This window comes from Tachypleus tridentatus, chromosome 13 (assembly GCF_004210375.1).
Source record: "Tachypleus tridentatus isolate NWPU-2018 chromosome 13, ASM421037v1, whole genome shotgun sequence".
In the NCBI taxonomy this organism is placed as follows: domain Eukaryota; kingdom Metazoa; phylum Arthropoda; class Merostomata; order Xiphosura; family Limulidae; genus Tachypleus; species Tachypleus tridentatus.
Genome location: NC_134837.1, coordinates 150,462,508 through 150,482,033, shown reverse-complemented (window position 1 = coordinate 150,482,033; position 19,526 = coordinate 150,462,508). Strand labels below are relative to the sequence as shown.

General features: G+C 32.9%; 1 protein-coding gene across 3 annotated transcripts in view; it reads left to right on the top strand.

Moving 5' to 3' along the window:
• The first annotated feature begins 208 nt into the window (after nucleotides 1-208).
• LOC143238031 (sodium/hydrogen exchanger 6-like) overlaps nucleotides 209-19,526 on the top strand; it is an 83,110-nt gene continuing 63,792 nt past the window's right edge. For 2 of the 3 annotated variants that reach the window (XM_076477924.1, XM_076477923.1), the window contains exons 1-2: nucleotides 209-541; nucleotides 13,242-13,483. In XM_076477924.1, coding sequence (XP_076334039.1) covers nucleotides 301-541; nucleotides 13,242-13,483 — 483 coding nt within the window. In that variant the 5' untranslated portion in view covers nucleotides 209-300. The remainder of the gene's footprint in view (nucleotides 542-13,241; nucleotides 13,484-19,526) is intronic. The other variant, XM_076477925.1, reaches the window with a different exon arrangement.

Sequence of the window (19,526 nt, the reverse complement as noted above, 5' to 3'; positions counted from 1 at the left end):
CACGTGTATACTTTTGTACCCTGTTTTAGTTTTTTTAATGTTTAAATTATGCATAACACCCCCAATACTTGTACTGAAATAGACAAAATTTTAAACCTAACTCTACAATGCACTCTAACTTCTAATTTAAAAATTATGCAATTTCTTGTAGTTTCGAAATGAGCATGTTGTGGAAACATTTTATACGTACAAGTCACAAGACACTTTCTCACTCATAGTTAGGTGGAGCCACACGGTTTTAATCAGCAGTTGCTAACTTGATGTCTGACGGCATGATTAGATATTTTATTTTACGGCGAGATGGTGTTGATTGTGCAGCGCTTGGTTTTGTTAGTGACATTATTATTTTGTTTAACAAGTGTTTTATGTAATGCACCAACAGATATAAAACTTGATGAAAAAGCAAAAAGAATTCACCGAATTGATTGTCTGAACATACTTGTGTACGTTCTTCTTCTAATTTTGACAGTTTGTACGATATGGCTTTTCAAGCGTCGAAGGGCTCGATTCTTGCACGAAACCGGATTGGCGATAATATATGGTAATACCTGAATTTTAAATAAAAATACGTTTCGAATAATATAAGTACTTTCACGATATCTTTCAATAGTTTTAAAAGTTAATACAGTGGTGTAGATATACAGTAGATATAATCAATGATATCTACAGCAGTATTCTCATTGGTTTGTAATATAACAAATTAGTCATGATATTTTATTCACTGTTATTGTGATTAACTATGCATATGAGAATGACTAACGGTTATCTTATGAAAATGCCATTTATATTTAAATCAAGCAAACTATTTAATTATCTACGAAGTGAATGTTTTTGAACTCATTGACATAGAAAGCAGCTTTTGCTATCGACACATTACAATTTTTGGGGGTATGTGTAATGTATTGAACTAAATTTGAAAGAAGGTTCTATTCAGCAAATACTAGAAAATGTGTTCTAAAAATAAACTAACATTTTTGAATTTTATGAAATTCATGTTTGGTGTAAATGCAAAAATGTCAAATGTGACATTCAACAATTTGTATAACTATAAAGCAAAAGGAAAAAAATACAATATAAGAAGTATTATAATCATATCTTATAGTTGTTTCACATAAACTGGTATTTTTATAAAATATTGTTCAATATGCTAGAATTTGCTAAATAAATATCATACAAAGTTTTATTATTAATTATCTTATTGCATTATTTTTAAAATGATCTGTTGGTGGTAACTGGATATTGAAAAGTCCCACCTATTGTTTTATTATTACATACAGGCTTATAACTACCCTACCATATTTATAATTTTCATATGCTTAAAAGAAAATTCTAAAGAATATTTGTGCATGTAGATAAGTCATACAGTGTTATGTAACATACTTCTTATGTATATCTTTAAGGATGTTTGGTTTATTTATCATACCTTCATCTTCTTAATAAGTTTTTATTTATCTGGAGTAGTATATGGTAATAAATCCTTGTGTATTTTTTGTACTAATGAACAAAATGAGAGAGGAGTGTTTAGCTCATTAAGAAAGCCAGATCAGCAAATGTCAATTGGTTAACCTTAATGGGGCTAAGTCAGTGGTCTGCTGGCCTCCCTCTTGTGGTCTTTGACAGGTTGCATAATTGGAAGAAGAAAGTGGTAACATACATAAACCTTTTTGTGGTTCTTCATGAACAAAAAGTTAAACCATTGGATTATGTGGTTTACTGTTATAAAATATGTATAATATATTTCAAAGGCTATCAATAAATGTAGTTTGAAATATACCTTATAAAACATCTCATATTTAGTTATTTTCTATATCTTAATTATTTGGTCACAAAACTAAAGTATTATCCATCAGTGCAGTCAATTCATCATTAAGCCACTTTATTTTTCTCTCCACAGATTGAGGCAAACTTTTATATTAAATGAATGTTCAGCTGTGAGATTGTCGAGTTTTTAAATGTTCTATATTTCAAAGAGAATATCATCAATATTCTTGAGCCTAAGTTTGGTATAAGACATTGGATTGGATTTGAATCATAAATATATTGATCTTTTGGTGGTACATACAAGGAGAAAGATGAAAAATAGTTCGATGACCAGTTTTTCTCAAAAGTTCTAAAAGGTATCAAAAATCAAAATACGAGTCTTTCTTTTCTTTTTCATTATTGATGGTTCAATAGATAGTGTATAGGTGTTTCAGAATTGGAGAATTTTTAACATTACTACTACTTTTAAATGAGGTGTTAAAGAGTTGTCCGTTGGAATTATAGGCCAATTACTCTTACTTTTGGAGTGACAAAAATTCTAGATAGTTTGATTAAATGTTTACATAATTATTTAGTGAAATTTGGCTTTCTAAAATAGTTTGTATGGATTTACTAAAGGGAAATCATGCCTTGGTCATCTGTTTTCATTTTTTGAGGACAGTACTTGTTAACTGGACAAAGGAAAGTGAGTGTACTTGGTGTACTTAGATTTTAAAAATATGTATATGGTACCACAAGATATTAATAAAAATTATTTTGGTAAAGATTAATGAAGTACAGCTCAGTTGGTGCTTTGTTGCAAACAGTGCCACAGAAGCAGTGTTTAGAAATTTTTCATACTTGTATTAATGACATTGACTTAGGTATAATTAGTGGGTTAATAAACTTGGTTGATAATGAAAATTTCTTGGTTATTTATTGAAAATACTGAGGTGATAAATGATATGGATCACATGGTAAGTTTGACAAAGATATGTTTTTGGCATTTAACTGACTTTTGACTATAGGTAAAGATAACGTATTTAAATTATAATAACTTGGATCATACATTTAATATAAATGTGAACCTACTTGGTAGCTTGATAAAATAAATGGATATTAACACAGTGATGGATAAGTCATCACCCAATCATTGAGTCATTACTTAGTTGCAAGTTGTAAAGCTAATAAAATGTTAGGTGCATTGATAAATATGTTGAGTACAAGTTGAATATCAGAAAAATATATTAGTTCTATATATGATTTATAGTACAGTAGTATAGTGGTAGAACATAAGGCAACATTGATGGCCAAATAGCCTTATCTCTTGGAAATACTTTGAATTAATTTCTCAGCAATAATTCTGGAAAGCATCATTGAATTAACTTTTAATAAAAAGATGGGGACATTTGACATTTTTGCAATCTTATTTTCCACTATTACTTTTCACTAAATTATGTAGAAACCCATTTTCTTATTGATAAAATAGGGATATAATGTTTTTTGATTAGGTAAGTGATTGCAAGAGTATTTAGTTTTGCTTGGTTCTTATGGCAGACCCAGAAATTATATCGGTGAAGTCAAATTGGTTTCACTAATCATTTTAAGGTTTAACTATGCATGTTCAAAACTAATAGATAAATCAGTTTTAGGACTAAGAAATGATATCATTGTGCATGGGTTACATTTTGGGAATGTTTGTAACTTGGATGAAAAGTATTAGGTTTGCTGAGTTTTTTTTTTATGATTGCCTTACTGGTAAAGAAAGTAACTTGGTGCTTAGATTAATTTATGGTAATTTTAAGTGTAAGTGTAAGGTTTTTATTTCTGCTTTGTATAGAACTCATATTTTTCATCTTTAATTATGGTATCTTAAAGATATGTGATTTCTTTGAAAGGGTCAGAATAAAATAACTGCATTGTAATCTGTGTTTTTGTTTTGTTTTTAATGTGTGAATCTAAGCTTGAGTGTTCATTTTCAGTAGAATGCGAGGGGGAAATTATTTAGATTCATATGTTCAGCATGGTGAAGGGAGAGACATTGTACCCACATGAAGTTTTTGATGCATGTGAAATGATAAGGCAGGAAATGTTGACATCAGAAGCTATTTTTGCACATTATAGAAGCTCATATACAAATTTATTCTTAATTAACGTTCTTAGTTCTGTTGATTGTAGTATTTCAAGCTTGATAACAAGTACATTTAATCGTAATTCATTATGTATATGGGATGTGTTGGTGACCTTCATTATTAGGTGGCTTTCTGTTACTTGTCACTTGATCATGACAGTTAAGGAATTATCTCTGAGAGCAATGTTAAGTATTTGCTGATACAGGTGTATTTGTGCCCTAAGTCATAAGTGTCCTTAGACTGTTGTCTGATAATCTTTAAATTTTGTTCTTTGAATTATCTAAGTGATCCAATTAAAGAAAAGTTGATACAGTGACCAAAATCTGTTGGTAATAAGTTATAAAAATTATAAAAGAGTAGATATAACTTTAAGCTACATGTAAAACTAGTATATTTTTAAGTTAGTTTTTATTTCTACTGTTAGTCTTCAAATTCAAACTTGGGTTTAATTTTTATTTCTAAGTGTGTAAATGAATGCATGCAAGTATAAAATTATGTAAAGTGTAGTAACTTGTGTGAACCATAAGACATTGAGTTAAAATTTGAAAAGTATTAAAATGTGAATCTGTTGGCTCCCTTTCTCTCTAAACAGAAAGGTTAATGTAAATTGGCACTTCCAAAATATACTTGCCTCCTTTCACACTTTCAGTTAGTACTCTACTGCTAAGGTTTCTTCCTTTACTCAACCAAGCGTTGGTATGATTTTTTTCACACTGTTGCTTACTCTAGTTTTTTATACTGTACTTAATTGAGTGTGATGATATTTATCTTGTGACACTTTCCACCTACATCAAGGTGCCCTTTATCCTGATACTGTATATAAGTACCTAATTCAGAAAATTTTAACTTTTTCTCAACAGGGTATAACTAATGCGTTTTCCAGTCCTGTGATTGTTCAGAGATAATTTGGATATTCTCTGTCGCCTAGTTAATTTTCTTAAACTATGCTCCTTTTTTATGATTAGCAAGCTACTTTATGGTAGGAATTATCAGATTATTGGCAGCATGGAGACCAAACAGGTTTCTCCTATCTTATCCTTGGCATCTAGCATTGCACAACAATTTGGGGAGAAGTGATCACTCTCAGTTGAGCTTGTCTGCAATCTTACTTATAATGAGATGGAAACATTTGGCTTCTTGGTGTTTCTGAGATTGGAAATGAGAGTAGTTTTTCACATTGGAGAGCATACTGATTTTCTTTCCTGTGCCTTTTAGTTTGTTGGCTTTTCAGTCTCTGTGAGATAGTGGTGAGTTTATAGGCTTGCAGCACAGTAATCTAGAGTTTGATTCATAAGTTATTCATTCTCTAGTCTGAGTTGACTTTTTTTTTTTTTAACTGGAATTGTGGATATACAGGTCATTGTAATCAGCTCCTATTTGTGCATTGTCATAGTCATGGTGTCCCACCACCATCTATTTTGTGTGTGTGTGCACAAAGGTCAGGTATTGCAGTTCAGTATTTTACCTTTACACTAGCGTAGGCTTCTTATAGATTCTGCCAAATTGTACAAGCTTTTCCTTGCCACCTCTGTTCCATGAACAGCTGGTTACTGCTGGCACCATCTTGTTAAAACAGCACACCCAGATTCTTTCAGAAACTACCAAAGCTGGCCTCATTCTCTGAGCTGAGATGTATTCTTACTCTAGTTCAATGTTTTTAGTCCAGATCTTTCATCACGTCTCTTGTCATGCTCAGCTGACTTGCATTGGCTGTGAGCTATGAAACAGGAAACTGATTCTTACTTGCCTCTCCTTCTCCCACTACACAGATGATTTTTTCTCTTCTGTGAATGTGGGCTTGCTCAAACCCCTCAAACATTTGGGAAGAGAGGACAAGTGATCTTTTTAATGGTCTTTATGCAACCAAGAGGTCAAACATTTCACTGTATTCCAGTTTCCTTTATAAGGATCTTTCTTTGATATTAAGAGGTTGTTCAGTTGATGCTATAAAGATATGGGATCCTATGCCACCCTATAATCCAGAGTTTTTTCTTGTAAATTCCTCATTTCAGGGAGGGAGTGCATGTACCAACAGTTGAGAATTCTTCCAGGGTCTACACATGAATGATGTGGCTTCCCTACACATTCTTTTTCTCTTTTTGCTCTTCCAAAGGCAATGCCATATCATCTGGGTTTGAGGGGAAAATAATCAGGTTTCACTATGATAATTCCATGGTTATGCATTTCTCATCAAGGTGGCACTTAGTCATGGGATCCTTGTTTTGAATCTTGGGTTCTCTTTCTCGGAACCCCTTCTGTCACATCACCCTGCAAGCTTGCCATGTTCCATCAGTGATGGCTGTAGCAGCAAATCAATTGTCTCAACCCAAACAGATTCTCCCAACAGAATAGATACTGCATTGCAATATTCTGTTGGTTTGGCTCTTATTTTGCAACTAAGATTGGTAAGTTGGTCTCTCATTGGAACACTGAACTACTGGCAATTTGTTCTCCAGTATCTCATTTTGTGCTTTGGCAGTAGATGCATTCCATCAGAACAGGAAGTTATTACTATTATAGGCCTTATCTCCAATTCATATCTTCAAGGTACTAACTATATGCTCAAACCCATTGTGCAATCTTCAAGTGACTAATGCTGCTGTTTGAACTACTCGTTAGTCATCCTAGCGAACTATTATTCAAATTTTGCTACAAGTCTTTTAAAACTTTTATTACTTTTTGAAAATGGCCATAATGTCAAATAACTCTGAACCAGGACCGAAAAGACAAACTTCAGGTGACTGACGGTGGTTTTTGTACTTACCTGTTAGTCTTCCTGGTGAGTTATGATAATTACAGTTATGCTACAGAAAGTTGTTTACAACTTGCATTACTGTAGTTTTATCTTAACGTTGTAGACTAAATGTAAACATTGGTTTTATGCTATTTATTTTTAAACTTAGTTTTGTTTTATCTTAATTTTCTTTTATGAATCTTACTAAATTCAATTTTAACTTTTTACTGGATGTGTGGCACTGATAGCCTAGCTGCTTTGTTCCATAAAACACTAAATCAACCAACCAACCCATCATTGAGTTCTGCTGATAACATCAAATTGACAGCTACACCCTGGTTTCTGCTTCTTCAGTATCTTCAAAAGTGTCTTCCTCTCCTGCTTCTTAAGCCATTTGTGGAGGCAGTCATGATTTGATAGGTTTTACTGAACATTGACTGTCAATAAAATATTTATTTCCAGACCAGATAGAAAACTGAATATTGTTTGAATTTGTAACATTTTTTTGTATATAATTATTTGTAATAATCATTATTATAAATTGTATTGTCATTTATATATTAAGATATATTTGTTTTTAGAAAGAAACCTGTGTGTATCACTTGTTGGGAAGTATCATATATTTAACGCATATCAGCATGTAATTAACTTCTAAATTTAAATTTGCCCTTACTTAATCTTGAAATTTAGTATATCTAACATGACAAGTTAGAGACTTGTCCAAGATAAATTATAATACATAATGGATCATTGATGCATTTAGTAAGGTTTTGTTGCCTGCACTAATGCCTTTAGAGATGCTAAACAATGACTTTTTATTCTGGGCTTTCTTTGAAAGTGGGAAATCTTCTGTGAAGTATGTCTGATTAGACTTGTTATATTTCTTTGTCCTTAGCAGCCTGGTTCAATTGCTCTTGACGGTGGTTCTTGAACTTACCTGTTAGTCTTCCTGGCGGGTTATGATCATTACCATTTTGCTAGAGTAAATATTTTACAACTTTGAAGACTGGATGTCACCATTGGTTTTTTACACCATTTTCTGTTTTAATTGCTGTTTTGTTTTTACCTTCATTTACTTTTACAAATTTTACTCCGTTTACTTGACCTTATCTTTTTACTGGACATTTGGCTATTCATTGTTACAATTTTGCTATGCATCTTTTAAAACTTCTATTCTTTTACATTTTGATACTGGTTGCTATGACACATAACCCGGAACCAGGACTGGAAAGACCAACTTCAGGTGACTGACGGTGGTTCTTGAACTTGCCTGTTAGTCTTCCTGGCGGGTTATGATCATTACCTTTGCTAGAGTAAATACCTTACAACTTCTTATACTCTGCCTTCTATCTTAACATTGTAGACTAGGTGTCAACATTGGTTTTATACTTTTTTGTTTTACCTTCATTTCCATTTATGTCTATTACTACATTTATTTATTTATTTTTTTTACATTTTTACCGAATATCTGGCGCAGATAGCCTCGCTGCTTTGTGCCATAAAACACTAAATCAATCAATCAATTGCTCACTAGAGGACATTGTGTGGACCTCTACCATTACTTTTGTCTTGCATTCTTTGAATGATCTGATTAATACCTTTCCCTGAGAGTTTTTACCTACCCTCTGTAGCTATTTTACCCATTTAGGGTAGATTATACAGAGGTGTGAGTATTTTCATTGTTTCTTTTCAGGGTCCTTTACTTTGTTTTCACAGGATTTCACTCTGTGGTGTTGCCCAGTTAGGTGTACTTGTACCACATCACTTCCACACTAGCAACTGCTCGTGTGAAATACTTTATCTAGGTTGCATCAGGCTCTGTAGAAATGAGGTGTTCCAAAAAGACTGACTATAGGCTGACTGGATGATAACTACTATGCTGGACTGTCTTTTGTAGACTCGTGATCAAAGCATAAAGGGTTCCCGCCTTTCCCTGTCAATCAGTGGATTGAATAAATCAGGGTTGTTTTACTTTAAAAAGGTTAGAGAACTTGGTTCACCTATGGAAACAGAGCATTATTGGTGGCCCTCCTATTCAGTACTCTGGATTTTTTTTTTTTTTTTCTAGAGGCTGGTATGAATTTCAAATTTTACATGGCATTTAGTGATCTTAAGATAGAGCAAGGTGACAGAAAGCTGTTTAACTTATCAGAATTAACCATTCACTCTATACAAGTACAAAGATCACCAAAATGTGGATTTTTCACATTCACATACTTGCACAATAAATATTTATATCAATTTAAACTGCAGCACAACTAGTTTAAGTTTATTACTAACTGTGGTATGCATCATCTGAATTAAGGCTTATAAAGCATTTATTAGGGGTTTTCTAAGTACAATGGCTGTGAAGTAACTCTTACCAGTAAATCCATCGTGGAAGATGTAGACTAAATCTCAAAAATTAGCTGAAAGCCAAACTAGTTGAACAATGTCTACAGCACCTTATTTAAAACTTAAATTGTGTAAATAAATCCTGAAACTTTATTAGCCCAGTCAAAAATGGAACAAATGGTTTTAACAATAATTCTTTCTTCAAAATATTAGTAATAATTTTCTTAATGTGTACTTTCCAAGTTTCTGTACTAAAATGCATCATTTGATACTAGATAATCAAATTTGTTTTCCACTTTTTTTTCATTTACTTACTAAGACTTCCAATGCTATTTTCAAAATAACTAATTTGTCACAGGATTTTCCAGTTTCCTAATATCATCACTGAAATTGGAAATACTATTGTCTAAACATGCATTCCAGCTTTTCAGCATAGATAAAGAATAAGAAATAAACCAGGTGGGACTAGTAATTTTTTTGCAATCAGGATAACACCAATGTTATTTAAATCATCAAAGCAAATTATCACTTTTTATGTTCTTAAATTTAATGGACATTAGTGATGTGTGTGGCTGTTTTTCAAAGTCAGTTTATGTTAATTGCAATAAATTATAAAATGTACTAACTTTTCTATTTTTTCTTACAATAGATATTATGTATTTTGTTAACATTAGAAGTTAACCTAATGTTTAATTTCTTGATCTGCTGTTTTAAAAAAATATGAAGAAATTTTCCAGTTATTGTACACATTTAAAGTTTTCACTTTTTAAGGTTTTAGGATAAATCTGATTAAGAGCTTTATTCCAAAAATATCTTAAGCTCTTAGAGAGCAGTTTTATCCATCAGTAGAATGATTTAATGAAAGTTTTTCTCACTCATGAATAAATTGATTATATTAGTTTTTCTAGTCAGCTATCAGAAAGGCAATTCTGCTAATGAATGCATGATTTTGACATGTATTTTCAAACATCTGTCTTGTTTAATTTCATAGGTACAAATACTGGTCACTTGGAAAGTGCTTTTATTTTAGTACTTTTAAGGTTAATACATAGTAATGTGCATTATAAAAAAAACAACCAAAAACACCAAGCTAGTTAATGTAAGAGCCTCTTTAAAGGTAAAATATTCATATGTACAGTACATATAATATTGTTCCAGATTAAAGGTGTTTGTGAATACTGAAGTGTTTATAAGTGTGCAAATATGATTGCATGTTAGTACAGTGTACATGTGTATCTTTAATCTACATTGTACAAATGTTTAAGTTGTATATTCTCTTGATAGAAACAATGGAAACATAATATGGGTGATGTTACAGCATTAAAAAATCAAAGATGGCCTGCTGTGTTTTCACAGTAGGTAATTGTCTTTTTACAAAAGTATTTATTATTACAATTAAATATTTTAACTTATCAAACAGAAACAATGAACAGTGTATTCCAACTTACATGTGTTTCAGAAACCAATAAATTCTTCAAAATATTTCATGTGATACTTTAAGTTAATATACAGTACATGATTGAAAAATGGGCAATCAATTACTATATTTTATTTAAAAATAACATTGACTATGCATTTAAGTTTACTTTGTGTCATTGCTTGTTTCAGTCTGTGATTTATGGTGTGTAAAGTGTAGATGTAATGGCTTGTTACCTGCTTAGTGTTCTGCTTTTGTTTTTACATATACATGTGTTTATACATACACGTACTTTACTACACATGTAGTCTCATACCTACATGTACATCATTTGTTTGTGTAGCTGTGTTACTAAATGTCAAAATGTAAGGAAAGAAATTTGCATGTATGATACAAAAACAGGTTCAAACACATTACTAAGAGATTATATGAGAAGTAACTGAACTGAAAATTCAGCAGTTGCATGAATATCTTAGATCCAACTATCTTGGGAAAATTTTATTTTACTTACAATTATAACTTCTTAAATTGATTTACATATGAACTATGAATGTATGTTATCCCTTTAAATATCATTGTAAACATTAAGATTCTCTATGCTGATCTTTATTAAGTACAGAGATGTATCTAAGAACAAGTTATGTATTTGTATATACCAAGTTTATTTTATAAATACATATCTGCAATGGTTGAGTTCAGAATTACTTCTTCAGCATGATAATCCTACAAGTGGTAGAGATGAAACATTACCTACAATTTTTCTGTATGTGTATATTATAAATGAGCCAAAAGTTACCTACTTTAACGATAAATCTTGTAAAAGTTAATTGCTCCAAAAATTTAAAGAGTTTCATTTTGAAATTGACAACTTTTCAAATTTCTGAAAGAGTTCTTACAAATGTTTGAAATGTTTTGAATTTCTAATGTAATTTTTACATAGTTACAATTTGAAAGTTTCTCTCACTGTTCATTACTTTGAGGAAATTGAAATTCAAGATTGTAAGTTATGATGCTTGTGCTCATTTCTATGTCTGAATCTCAACTTGTATTTTGAATAAATTCTTATTTTTAATTTGCTAAAATTATTATATTAAGTATTTTAAAGCTGTTTTTTCAATGAAAAATTTGATTAATTTGTTTAACAGGAAAACTGTCTTCACAATAACTGAATTTACACAATTTTTGAATTTAGAAATAAAGTAAAAGTTATAATTTATTATGACTGTTTAATATTGCCTTTATAGGCTCCATTTGCACAAAATTTAAACAACTTAAAAATGTATTTGTGGTGTGCAGGCATGTTGTTTGCTACCTCCATGTTTAATTTTAATATATGAAGGTGTATCTAGTTTAACATTTAACAACAGTCAAATAACACTGCACAACAATTTTTTTAAAGTTTTGCTTCCTGAAAAGTTTTTGCTGATTGTAACAGGTACCTGGTGGGTATGCACAAATAGTTTTGGTTTTGCTTCATCACGTAGGAACTCAGAAATACAGTTAACTGTTTATCAGCAGTAACATATTTAATTGCGATTATGTTTCTAATATGCTATTAAGTTCAACATAAGTGTTTTGCTCCTGAGTTTCGTTTGTATTCAATGTCTGGTGCATCACGTTGCGGCGTCCACAGTAGTCAGCAAGCATTAACAGATTCCAGTTGGCCTGATATTATTTTTCCATTGTAGCAAAACTGAAGATTTCGATGAAATGGTATGTGATGGGTGAATTTCGATGTGATTTTCGTGATCAGCAGTCAAAAATCTATTAGGAATACCCAACAGTGTTCAAGAAGCAAAAACTTTTGTGCAGTGTAATTAAGCTGTTCTTACTATGGTTATCTATTTGTCATTCATCTGAGGTGTCATGTAATTTTTATCTGAAATATTTCTTTAAATTTGAACATTGTGAAAGTAGTCATCTTTTTGATTGAAAGGTGAGGTGAAACCCCTTAGGTATATAATTTCATTATTTTTCTATAGGAATAATTAACAATCATGTCCTTCAAAGTCTACAGTCTTTATTTTTGTGAACTGAATCATTTAAAGTTGGATAATTCAAAGTTACCCCATAATACACTTTCTGTCAAAGCTCCTCTGCTCTGCAGAACATAGAAAATTAATTTTTGGAGAGATAAACTGAACGATGTTTTATCACAGCTCTAGATACTTTTGTTTCTTTTAATAATTCTTACAATATTCAGAAAAAAATTAACATTGAATTACATAAGTGCCATCAATAATAAGCCAATAAAGTTTAAATTATAATACACGATAGAAATCTTTCTTATTCTTATTTTAACTTGGGAGAGCAGTCACCTTCCCACAACTGTCTGCAAGCAGTGAAAAGTAATATAGATGTGAGATGTTGTAGGCTTAAGCACCCACATCTCACTCTCCTAATTTCTAATTTTCTTATGTAAGACTAGCAAATTGGATGTTAAGACTGACAGATGGTGTATTGCCACCACAAAGGGGGTCTTACTTCTGCATTCACCACCAAAACATGGGATACATTTTATAATCCCCCATTGCAGCTTGTACCCAAGGATCCTTTTTAAAAAAAAAAATGTGCAGTGTATTTTAAATATTTTTAAAAACAAAATTCATGCCAATGTGTTTTATGACTTGAATAGTTTATGATTATAATAAATAAATATATAAGCTATTCTTGTGTAAAGTTGAGATTTTTGATATTAATTTGGATTTTATCATTGTCCTTGAATTTTGAATGAGTTTAAGATGCATATAAATTTTAAGAACTGTTGGGCTTTCAAAAATAATGGTAAAACTGTTTTCTTAACAAGTCTCATTCTTTATTTAAGAGTATAAAAAAATTTGGTACCTGTATCTAGATGTTAACATGCATTCTTTTTAATATGTAGGTCTAGCAGTAGGAGCTTTAATAAGGTATGGAGGTGAAGACACAGAGGTAGTATTTGTTGCTGTCAAACCCATCTCACATAATAATAATACACCTGTAGACATCCCACCAGACAACTTATTTTACACCATGGAAGTCAAAGGTAACCCTGTTAAAGGTGACTTGAATTACTTGAACAAAACATATGCTTATGCTTTTAGAGGAGAAGTTACTGATGTGGTAAGCAAAAAGCTGGATCAGAAGGTGAGTATATACAATGAATATCAACTTATTTTAAAATTTTTCCAACACTGTATTCAGTTTATTTGTATGAATAAAGGGCAGGCTTCACAAGTAATTTGGGAAAATCTAAGGTACTGTTTTATGGTTTTTAAGTGATAGAAAACTTGTAACTTTTAAGCTGCTGAAACAAGCCACTTTAAAAGTTGGTAGAGCATAAAAAAAAACATTTTGCATGAAAAGGATAATGTGTATCAAGTATAGATATTGAAAAAAACTCTTTTTTGGAACAAAAATTGTTAAAGCCACAACATCTATTTATATTTAAGGGGGATCAATTATTTTTTATACATTGTGTATTTATTACATATACTGTATAAATATCTAATATGTTTTAGATTCAAAGAACAGTATTGTTTTATTTGGTTTTGATGTCCAAAATAATTTATTTTTTGTATATACAATGGCAATAAAATGTAATCAAATTAATATAAAATATTTTAACCAACAATCTCAGACTTAACAGAAAAAAATTTCATAGGTAGTGGAGTATTCCATCACTTAAAAGTCCAAGAGTCCAAGAGTGAGGTGCATGGCTTTGTAAGGCACAATATTATTTTTATGTGCTGTTACTGATACAGTATATTATCTCTGAATTTTTTCTTGCTTGCTCCAGTATTTTATTCCCTACTTAATTGCTCTTGGCAATATATATCATATTCCTCACCTATGACAATGTGCCCTTTATCTTGATAGTGTATATAAGCACCTCCTTCAAATAGTAGTTACATTTTCCCTGTAATATGACCATTGCAGATGTTTTGGACACATTTCATGCTACCTATTTGATTTTTAATAGAAATTTATTTTGGCAAACCAAGGCATGGCATGAATTCCCAGATGAATAATTTGGATTTGCTTTTTCCTGTGCCTTCTTTTGTTGGCTCTTGAGGAGGCCACTTTGGGATTAGCTGTTTCAGGTTCTATTTCTTCAGTTGTACATAGGGTGTGTGATGTTTTGGGTCTTTACCAACTTGCTTTTGAACTGCACCTTTGATGGATGAAAAATCTGGGAATAAATACTTAGTTCTCTATTTACTGATATTGTGGTTTATGCAGGGAAGTTGACTGTTATGTTAAGGGACAGCTATGCCTTCTCTACTGCATTTGGTAGTACAGTGTGATATTAGCCTATCACTACCCAGATGGAGGCATATTTTGACTTAAGGAATACATATGCTCCTGGAAATTTGGAGTTCTAGAGTGGAGTCTGTAGTTAATGTGAATAGATTACAACTTTCTAGGAGTTGTTCCACCCTTTATTGGTGCCAAGTTATGTATTAACTCTCCAAACTTTGTTGGAAGACTCATGATCACCACATCCATTGATAATGAAGTAGGACCATTGTTAACATACACATCAACTGTAAGCTTTTTTACATTAATTGCTGTTGTTATTTGTGTCTAAATTTTACTTTGTTCCTACAGGGAGTCATAGTTCTACTCCTGTTTAACGATTTTGGTTCCCCAGTGTCAACCCTTTGGTTTATTGGTACCCAGAATATTCTGTTCATATCCTGAATAGATCAGTTTTCTGGGATTAATCTGTTTCTAACTGTGGTGCTTAATGTTTACCATCCACACAACATTTTTTTGGAAGTTTTTTAGTGATCTACACATCACTTTAATGATGAGTTAGGACCATTGCTACCATTCACCTTAGTTCAGTTGTCAGCTTATGCACTTTCTGTAGTCTCTTGACTGGTATGTTAGGATTTGTTGGATAGTGGAAGTCTACTGGCTGTTACCCACCATGAAATACATGAAGACCCCTGTCTCTGACCCTTGATCTTTGCATGATTTCCAGTATCTTTGGAATCAAATGCTGATGTTGCCCATCTGTATTCATCCCCAACATCATTGGCTTCTTAACTTCTCTCACCTTCTTCAGGGTGTGATAATTGTGCCATTATTTAAGTGTATTTACCAATAAGATTTCTCAGTTTAGTTGGAACACTGGTGGTGACTACTACAGGCCCTGGCATTAAGATTAGTATTTCAGTTCACATCACCACCACCACGACCATTATCTCTCTTTGAAACCTGTAGAGTTTCAACATCCCAAGATTGTGAGATTTAAGAACCTCATTCCAGTACCATCAGAGATTTGTTGGTCAAGAGGAAATTAGAGAAAGTCATCCCAGTTCTTCCAGAGATTTATTCCTTTGTTTGTTGTGCTCAAGAATATGGGAGATTGGCATCTGACCATTAATCTTTCTTGTTAAATAATTTCATACATCTTCCAGAGTTCATGATGGACTCATTCCTCACTCTGCTTTGGGAATGTGTAAATAAATATCAACTTCATCATCCACAGCTCTGGCAAAAAATTTCAATGCAGAGTTGTCCAACCACTATCTGCATTTTGTGCAGAAAGTTCAGATGCTGCAGTTTAGTGCTTTATGGAACAGGCAGTTTGACTCTTACTCGTATCTCCTTCTGCCACTGTATGGATGGTTCGTTTTCTTTTGTGCATGTGGGCACAACTTGAGTCTCATTACTTTGAGACAAGAGGACGAGATCCATTCAGTGGTTTTTATGCAGCCAATGGATAATGAACTATTACTTGTGGGATGCTCCAGTTTCCTTATTCAGGATCAACATCTTCAGTCTTGGGTGGTGTTTAGGTTGGAACAATGCAATGATAGGTGATTCTTTGCCACTACATTGTCCAAAGATCCATCTCCACATATGCCTCATTTCAGGGATGGGGTACATATCTCGATCAGAAATTCCAGGCTCTGAATGGATGATGAGGCTAATCTACACATCAGTGTTTCAAAATTTCTTGATGTTCAAAGGGCAATGTCTCGAGGTCTGGACTTAGTTAGGGGGTAAAGACATCATGCTTTACTCTTACATTTCCTGTCAAGGGGTTACTCAGTCCACATCTATTTTTCAGACCTTGGATCTTCTATATTTGGTCCATTTAAATCATATTGTCTTAATAGTTTGACTTGTTCCAGGAGTGATGAATTTTGTAGTAGATTATCTCATCCCAACCAGATTCTCCCAACAAAATGGATGTTGCAATATGAAGTTTTCCATTGGATTTGCATTTTCAGGATACTGATGATCAATGCATTTGCATCTAGTTGGAACATTCAACTACTGGCATTTTGACCTCTCTTGCATTAGATGCATTCAGACAGGGTGAGACAGGATTTGCACCTCTATGCCTTCCCACAAGTTCATCTGCTACCCAGAGTACTTGCTATGATTTGTTCAGCCCCTTTTTTTGTTCTTTTGGTAGCACTGGATTGGCTAGCTCAAACCTGTTTTCTGTTTCTGTGGTACCTTTAGGAGTGTCAACCTCTTCCACTTTCTCTTTCACCATGATGCAACATTGTACAGCCATCCATCCTGGACCTTAGGTTTCACAAGTGGAAATACAGTCCTTCACTCAGCATCGAAGTTCCGCCTTTGAGGTTGCCATGTACCTGTTGCAGTCTGTTTTCATGATTGACATTTTATTAATGGAAATGGCACAAATATTAACAATGGTGTATTGTGAGGAGGTTGAACATGCATCTTCCAGACATGTTGGCCATAGCTCTTTTTTTACCTGTTTCTTTAACAAGATTTGCATCTTCCATGATCACCCTACATAATGCAGCCTAATCAGCTACCTTTAGATACTGAAAGGGACAAATTCTTTGAGTCCCCAGTGCTCTCCATCCTTTTCAAGTCCCAGATGACTGTTTTTGTTACCCATCTGGGATACAAAGGTGGTGTTATTTCTTAATATCTGTTTCAGCTCTTAGCCTCGTGTATCATGTATCACTTATACTTTAAGGTTTATTTTTCATTGCTACTGAACTACAGACATCACCAGTTGAAGTTTATGCTAGATGTGTGTAGGAAGCTTCATTTTTCTACCTGTGTCCTTCTATACCAAGACAGATCATTCTTACCTAAGACACTGGAAAGCAGGGGAGAAAATAAATCCTTTTCAATGATTCACCTGATTACTGTTTCTTACCTGTGATCAGATCCTGACTGTTTGTTACTTCCATTGAGGGCCTTAGTGTTAGGTTGCTGACATTAAAGCTTTTAGAGGTGCTGGACAAGTTTTTTTATTCATTGTTTTTTCAGTTTCTCATGACATATCCCTAGTTACACTGGGATTGATATGAAAATTGATACATATTGCTTATTCTGGAGTCTGTTTGGAGACTAGACTTCTGCAAGTCAGGTTTCACCAAATTCATTGCATTTTTATGCTTTTAGAGACATTGTGGAGGACATCATGCAGGCTGGTGTGTGGTACTTTGTGAAATATTTATCTTGTATCATTTGCATGATTTGGCTGTATCTTCTGAGGGTTTTGACTGTCCTATGCAACAGCATTAACTACATCTTCTAGATTATAAAGAAGGGTGAGTATTTTCATTGCTAATCTCATCTCACCTTTCTGGGGTCTTTTACCTTTTCCCCCATATTATACTAACAGTTAGGAGTCCTTACCACACACTGGGACAGTGACAGAGGTTAGTTTTTTCTCAAGAGTATTTGTGAATTGTCCTCACTCTTGAAGAAAAAAAGTGAAGTTGGGGAACATGGTCATTAGTAGAAGTGCCAACCTTCTCAGAGGTTTACTTAGAATGCTGGTCCAAATTTGCTCACCCATCCATTTGGGTTGAAAGTATCTTCATTTTTATGAATTTTGGTTTCATAGAAGATGGTTCATTGTTTCCTTATAATTTTGATTTCAGAGTGGTCCCATATTGGGTCATTCATTGAGCACAATTTGTTCCATTTTTTCCCCATAATTATGGGAATAAGTGGTGTTGCTTACTTCCACTTGATTCAGGTGTCTTGGGAATGCATCACTATAGGTACAGGTTGGGATCCACTCAATTATATATTGTGGTCCAAGTGCTTTAGCCACTAATGTGTGGGATTTAGGGGGCATGGCTCTGTAATTTTAACCCAAAACACTAACACCTTGGCTACCTGATTGGGACCAAGCCACTGGTGATGACAGATTGCATCAGGTTCTGGGCAAAGAGTATACCTGTTTTGGAGAAGTGCATTTCACCCATTATGGTGCTTTTTTTGTTTATTATTGGCATGCCCACAGTTTATGCAGATGCATTCTGTATGGGTAATGCCTTCACTGGTCCTGTCTTTATAAGTGTGGGATACTAGTAATAAGTATGAAAAAAGAAGTATGTTTTGAAAGGTTTCTTAAATCAAAAATGTATTTCCAATAATACTTTTCCTTTCACACTCTTACCTTTCCTTCCCACTAAGAGCTGGTATTAGATAAACTGTGGATTGCATCAGTTTCAAAACACATGACACTGTTATCTGAAGGAGGTTCTTATATACTGTACCAAGATAGTGTGCAATAGTATACATAGAGAATGTCAAAAGACATCACCAAAGGTGATTTAAATGAGAAACAATCAGACCATTGCCTAGATGGGCAAAGGAAAAGAAATCGTAGCAGTTGAGTAATAGCTATAGTGTAAAAGAAGGTATTTGAAGTACATTTTTTACTTACAAAAAGTTAACTTTCACTCATTATTAGTCTTGATATAACCACTTACCTTCCTGTTAGTGAGACAAACTGACATGCCACTGATAGTACATTACTCACTATTTTAACTAGTGTCATCTCTACTCTTGCAGCCATCAATCTCTTCTTGATTAGCAGTCATATAGTTTGTATGGGTTATTGCTCATGTTTTCAGATTAATTTTTTTGTTTAAATGCTAAAGTCTAAAATGTCATTTTTGACTTTTTTTCTGCAATTGACATTTTGTAATTTTTATGGCTTTGAAAATTATTTTGAGTTAAACTTTTGTTTTTTACCAGTCAAATCCACTCATATATGTGCAATTACAAGTGGTTTCAGATTTGATGGATGAAACTACAGCAGCCGATTTGTCAGCATCTTAAAGCACTTGAGCACATTATCAACTATGGATGTAACTGCTGATTCACTGGGAGTTAGCTACATTTTTGCAGACTTCTGAGCACTTGCTAATTGTTCTCTTTT